General features: G+C 22.2%; 1 protein-coding gene across 1 annotated transcript; it reads right to left on the reverse strand.

The window, feature by feature from the left end:
• Positions 1 to 240: 240 nt before the first annotated feature.
• Positions 241 to 6704, reverse strand: LOC126906112 (pyridoxal-dependent decarboxylase domain-containing protein 1). Its single transcript, XM_050686396.1, has 15 exons — positions 6427 to 6704; positions 6187 to 6342; positions 5920 to 6119; positions 5656 to 5833; positions 4837 to 4984; positions 4305 to 4432; positions 4149 to 4220; positions 3278 to 3361; positions 3100 to 3201; positions 2948 to 3025; positions 2785 to 2883; positions 2230 to 2391; positions 1167 to 1407; positions 948 to 1100; positions 241 to 888 (listed from the first exon to the last, which is right to left on the reverse strand). Exons 1-15 carry the CDS (start codon positions 6481 to 6483, stop codon positions 623 to 625), a joined length of 2124 nt encoding a protein of 707 aa, XP_050542353.1. The 5' UTR covers positions 6484 to 6704; the 3' UTR covers positions 241 to 622.
• Positions 6705 to 7228: the final 524 nt, after the last annotated feature.

Consider the following 7228-nt stretch of genomic DNA (forward strand, 5'->3'; position numbering starts at 1 on the left):
TTCAGTCTATATGTTAATAAAAAATAGACAAAAATATTGTTTATATTAATCAATATCATAAAATCAGTTAATGAGTTACATTAAATTATTCGACTCAAAATTAACTTTAAAAGAAACCTTATGAATATTTGATGTAAAAATTTTTTTTTTAATTTTCAAAATTAATTTATTAAAAATATATATTTTAAATATAATACACCTGAAAATTAATTATTGAAACTTAATGAAATACAATTAAAATAGTTTTCAACTGTAATTTTTATGTATAATTAAGGTACCACAAAAAATGTTAACAAAAACAAATAACATGAAATTGTAAAATGTATAACAAAATACTATTCTCAGATAAATAATTGAATTTTTAATAAAATACAACAAATAAATTTTTTTTTTTTTTGGAGATAGATATATATATATATATATATACTATAAAATTGTTGAAGTTATTTTTTGGTAACTATAAAAATCTGATAAACAAAAATGTAAAAAAATAAATAAATAAGTATATAGGTCAGAGAATTAATTATGAACAGTATAATCTATATAATGTAAATTGTACATACAATTTAGCTGACCATAAATAAAAATTACAAAATACAGTTTGTAAGAGTTCTACCAAATTTTATTGTGATTCAAAAGGGGGAACAATTTGAGAATCTTTTTGTTTATTTTCAATTTCATCTTTTTGTGCTTTTTTCTCATATATAATTTCTGTAGATCGAACTACACCTGCTTCTAAATCCAACCAACGACCACGCGTTGCATTTTTTGTTGGTGGTGACCACCAATTAACTAAGCTACCAAATACAGGAACATGTCTTAATATTCCTTCTTGCCAAATTTTATCTTCACTTTCTTTTTTTAAATCTACTGTAGCTGTTTCAATTCCTACCAAAAATTTAAAATGATATTCATCAATATTTTTAACATAAAATAAGGAATAAAACCTTTTTTAACTAGTTCAGCCATTGAGTCAATATATTTAGAGGACTCTTCTTCTTTAATTCCAGTACTTTGCACTAATGATAAAAGCTCTGCAACATCTGTGTCTGCTGTTACCATACCAAATCTTACACAAGCTAATCCATCGCTTCCTTCACCTAAAACAAAAAAATTTAAGGCTAAATCACTGAAATACAAATTGAATTTTTATTTAATTTCATTACCTAAGGAAAAAGCAGCATCAATTGATCTGAGTTGTTGAACAATTCGAATGTTTAATCTATTTAAGTCTTGTTTTGCTTGATCTGTAGCTAATTGTTGGTCAGATATTTGCCATTGTTGTGGAATATATCTTACAGCTCCAAGTCCAGCCCAGTCATCTACTTCAACAAACTCAAGAGATGGTAATTCAGTTATTAGATTCATAAGCTTATCTTTATGATCAACAGTAGCTTGTAAAATTTCCTTTAAAAAAATAGATAAAACGTTAAGAAATATTTAGAACGGAAGAAACTAAAAATAAATAAATAAATGCAGTACTAAGAATTTAAATTATCATTTTTTTGGAAGATTTAATTATTACAAATTTTTTTTTAAAAAATTAATTAACAACAGTTCAATTCAATTCAAATTCAACTCAAATCAATTTACATAGAAAAATTATTTTTCCAAATTAAAATTTAATTATCATAGAATCAATTTTTTGTTACTTCATTTTTTTAATCGAAGCTTCCTTGATTACTTGACTATTATTTTACTAAAGTTTAATTTTTTTAAATATTAAAATAATACTTTATAAATTTATCAGATTACTATGAGCTTCATATTTCAAGTACTGAAATACTTTTAATTTTATAATCTTGAAATGACAAATTGTTAAGATTTTTTAAATCAATTATTCCTAAATTAAGGAGGGAATTTTAGTATATTTCATATTATATCGATATATAAATTATAGGTAACATTCTAGCGCTGTTCTACATTTATAGCTTTGATTACTTTCCTTGGAGAGCCCTAAAAGTAAGTCTAATGTGGTTAAATTAGATGACTCTCCATTACATATTAACATTTTATAGTTGTATATACATGTAATTGTAAATTTTACAATAATAAATGTAATGACAATACATGTGTGTAGTCATTATAAAAATAAAAAGTATCAATCAACCATAGTTTTTATTTATCAGTGTAAAATACAATTGGGGTTCTACTGTAATGATCTTATTTTATATTTAAAGAAATAGAAATTATTATATACTGTAATTAATAAATTATTAAAATCCTTACAATATGTTGATCTAAACAAATAGAAAATGTTTCCCAATCATCTTCTGTTATCAATGAATTTAAAATTGTAAAGGGAGAAAATGACACAACAACACCAATGTTTTCAATTTCACATAGTTCTAATGGAGCTTCAGGTATTTCTCTTTCTAAAACTTGTCCCAGCTAAAAAATATCAGCAAAATAGTTTATAAATGATAACATTATTTATTTTGTGTTTATAAATATATTATTTTAAAGTAATAAATTTTTTTTCATAATTTTTATTTCTCATTATCTTAAAAGATTTTTTTAAATTGTATACTACTAATGATAAAAATACAAAATTATTTGAAAACTATGTGTATATAACTAGAGTTAAGCATAATTTAAACAAACTAATTTAATAGTTCAATTAGAATGATTAAATGTTTTCATTTATTTTAAGTTTAAAAATTTAAATATGTTTATTTAATAGTTGATTAATCAAAGATAGAAAACAAATATTTTTCTTCTTAAATTTGAATACACCAAATGTAATATAAATTATTGAGAATGTACTATAAATATTATGCTTACCCAGGAATTGAGCTTATCATAATATGATGAGACCTTCACTGTACAATCTTTAGGTGCAAATTGGATGATTAGGCAACTTGATAAGCTATGTAATAATTCCTAAAATAATAATAATAATTAATGATTTTAGAAAATATGAAAATTGTATTTATGTTTACTCAACTGGAAGGTTATCTTTTGATGCAATTATGTTACCAATATTTTCTTCACTTGATTCATCAATATGTCCTTGTATTTCACACTACAATTTTTTTTAACTTTTAATTTAAGTACAACCTTTATAAGAACTAAAAATTAATAATTAGAATAAATTACCAAAATTCTTAAACAATCATATCGACTAACTAAATTATATATGCGATGACAAATCTCAAACTTTTTCTGTATTCTATGTACAAGTGCATCAAGTCCTAAAACCTAATTTTAGAAAAAAATACGATAATATAACAACAGAAAAAAACTTAAATTATTATGTATTATCAAAATTATTTACTTGAAAACAAGTCCATATTGGCAAACTTTTGCTCATATAAATATTTAATATTTCGGTACTACCACTTTGTTTTTCAAATAATGTCTTTTTATAAACTTAAGGAAACTTTATACATGTCGATAATTAATAAAAAGTATTATATACAAAACTATTGGTGTGTAATATAAAATTATACATATTTAAGCATACAAGATTATTAATCAAATTTTCAATAACTAATTTAGTATCATTATTAAAACCTGAAGGCAAAATGATGTACAGAAAATTATACAATAAATAATTTTTAGTTTTCTATTAGATTTCTCATATAAAATATTATAATATAATAAATTCACTTAAATTTTTTATCAGTTTTTTCTTTGATTAAAACCAATACAATGTATGAGTGAATCAATTTTAATTTAAAATAAAGAGCTAATGATGGAAAAAATGTTTTTGAAAATAAAATATTTCAGGTTGAAGTTTATTTAATTAATGATCAGATTAAAGGGATAAAAACTTTCCAGGCTCAGAATTTTTCATTAAAGTATAAACTTTATATGATAACTATGATACAACAACTTCATTTCAATATTGGATCTATCAAGTTTTACAACATCCTGATCAAGGCTTAATTAAATTAAACATTTTTTTATTGATCAAATAGTTGAATATTTTTAGTTAAAAATTCAGTTTTATTAGATAAAAAAAATTTCTTAAAAAATAACATCTTAGATTTAAATCACAACCATGTCTAAAATTATAACATGCTCATGTTCAATTCACATAAAATAATGTTTTGATATGAATGTAATTACATAAACATGTTCTTTCACATTGCTGATAAAAATTAAATCAATATTAAGTGTATTATGATAGTTTTAAAGGATACCACCACAGGTAATCCTGAAATATTGAGCCAAATGCTTGGTGTTAAGGTCATACTGTCAGCCAAAGGAGTACTCTAAAAATATGTACAAATAATTCCAAATAAATTTAATAAAAATATAAATATTTCAATAATTCCAAATAATAGTTCTATAGTTACTAGAGACTTTGAAGATGCTAGTGCAAGACCAGATAAATTATCTCCTGATAAATGTAGCCATACATTGTACTTATTACATAGTTCCTTAAGTTTAGAAATGTCATCCATTTGCCCAGTAACATGAGCTCCTATAAATATATTTTTTTTAATATTTATTATTATAGAGAACGTTTAATACAAAACATAGATTATATACAGTAAAAAATCAGTGAATAATGAACATCAATTAGAGCAATAAAATCATGCTGTAACTGATTTATACTGTATTTTATAAATAATACCAGAGTTTAATTTTAAAACTTTAACAACAATATTTTAAATTAAAATTAATTGTATAATTTCAAAGAATTATTTAATACATTTTTTATGAATATTAAGCATAATAATATTAAATTAAGCAATTAAAACATTAATAAATAGACATTTTATCAACCAAAGGAAATAAGTGCTAGGAAGACAAGTAAAAAGTAAATTATAATTTTCACAAGTATATGTATACAATATTTTAAAATTAAATTAAATATTATTTTACCTGCTCGACCAAATACTATCAAAGGTTTTTTATTGTTTTCCACATCACCTTTGATAATATTTTCAAATTCTTCTACGTCAGCTTTATATGGATATAATGCGTTTGAAACATTTGGAATGATTTGTATGCATTTTTCACTCAGGCCAATCTTCATAAATTTGAAAAAATGTTAATAAATATTCTTACTATTTAAGAGAAAAATACATAAGATAACATATTTAACACTTTCTATGGGAAGAAACAATGTTTTAAGATCCTATGTTTTTTATATTTAATATTTTTCAAAACTAGATAATTGAATTAATAATACATCTATGATTATACATACATACAATTATAAATTTATAAACATTTTTTAATGTATATAAAATTTGGTTTCAAAGAAACTCATGAAATATACTATTTATACAAAGTAAAAATTTAAGATAATCTTACAAAGATATCCTTTGTCTTTATTAAAACAGTATTAAATAATTAATTATATATATAAAGTGTTCAGTAAGTAAGGAAATAGGTTTTTATTGTCCTCATTGTTTATAATAAATGAATTGTTCCTTACTTACTGAACATACTGTATATACAAGAATGAAAATGTGTCATTTTTTAAAAAAATTATATTTAATCATAGTGTATTTTTAGATACAGTTATATAATAACACTGTTTTTATATTTTTATATGATACTATTTTTTAAAACCTAAGAAGTAAATTATGAATTATTAATTATTGATCAAATTGTAGGATTTAAATAAATTTATTTAATAAAAAAAAATGTTTGAAAAAATAACATTTTCAATCAAATAATAATACAAATATTTACTTGTGAAATTGCTCTTTTAATAGTGCCAATCAACACGGGATCCGGTGTGCAATATATTATTGGGTTTGTATGTGACTGGAAATATTCTGGTCCAAATTTACGGTTAAGTGCTAACAATATCACTTTTTCATAACTAAATATCATGTTTTCAGTATAAAAAACACCACAATTCGGGAATCTAAGCAAAATTATACATTTATTTATTACCTATTATGATAATTACATTTTACAACTTTTTTTTTTGTATTTAAACATTATAATAACCTGAATAGATCAGCTAACCAGGCGCTTGTAGATTTATTTATTGGGAGTAAAACATTTACAGTTTGTTCATTTGGCAAACAATGACTAATAAAATAAGTGAGAGAATAAGAAGTCAAACTTAATTTATCCAGTTCTTGTAAAACTGGAAGCAGACACTCTTCAGTTTCATTATTACTTTTGTTTTGGTTCAATATAAGACTCTTTTAACATAAAATTTTCCATTTTAATTCTAATTTTTTACTTAAGTTTAACTATTAAGCAATCTACCTGTAAGGAAGCTAATACATCATTAAAACTTTTAGGACTAAGAGTTATTGATGGTTGTACAAAATTCGAAGTTTGCAAATTTGCATCACTTTTTTCCAAGTTGCTAAGCGTACTCATAAATTGATTATTTAAATCCAAGATAGAAGAATTTGCAACCTTCAATCAAATTATACAAATTTTTATTTAATTATTACTATTATGAATTTAAAATTTACATTACAAACCAATTAATAAACTTACATTAGTCTCCATTAATTGAACAGTAGCTTTTTCTTCAGTAATACCTTGAGTTGACATTATATTATTTAATATAGAAAAGGTTACTTAAACTTCAACGTGTCATATAATATTAAATTCTTTACACTAATTAGATACGAAAACAAGCTACCAAGTAAATTGGGATTTCAAAAAATAATACTTCATTAGATATTAAATTTTTTGATGCGAACTGAGTTAAAATTATAAATGTGGACAAACAATAAGTTCCATTTTTTTTTTTAATTTATATAGTAAATGTTAATAAATTCAAACTTTTTTATTACGTATCAACATTGATAATATTAAAATGATTATAATCACGTATTATCAGTTTTAAATTAAAAATTATTTTATTTTATTTTTATTTTTGAGAAAGTGAGGTACATATTTTATTGCGTTATTGCTTTAATTATTATAATTACAATTTCAATTAATCACTATACAACTTGACTTCAATTATTTATTTAAATGATAAAGTTTAGATTAGGTTAATGTATTTTAAATTTTGACACTTGTCTACTTCCCGTTTCTACATCATTCCATATATTAATATTTTTAAGATTTATTATTTCTTAACCTTTAAATGTAAGTAAATCTAATATCAACATAAAATCTTTTTAAAAATGGGGACTCGTATATACGAGTTTTACATTAAAATCATTTTATAGTAGTTATTTATTAAGGCAATTTGAGCAATAATTTAATGATACACATTCAAAGGTAATGAGGCAAAAAATTTATCCTGATTGTTATGTTGAGTCGATAATATTTTTTGTTTACCTTT

The sequence above is a fragment of the Daktulosphaira vitifoliae genome, unplaced genomic scaffold (assembly GCF_025091365.1).
Source record: "Daktulosphaira vitifoliae isolate Bord-2020 unplaced genomic scaffold, ASM2509136v1 Scaffold_4, whole genome shotgun sequence".
Classification (NCBI taxonomy): domain Eukaryota; kingdom Metazoa; phylum Arthropoda; class Insecta; order Hemiptera; family Phylloxeridae; genus Daktulosphaira; species Daktulosphaira vitifoliae.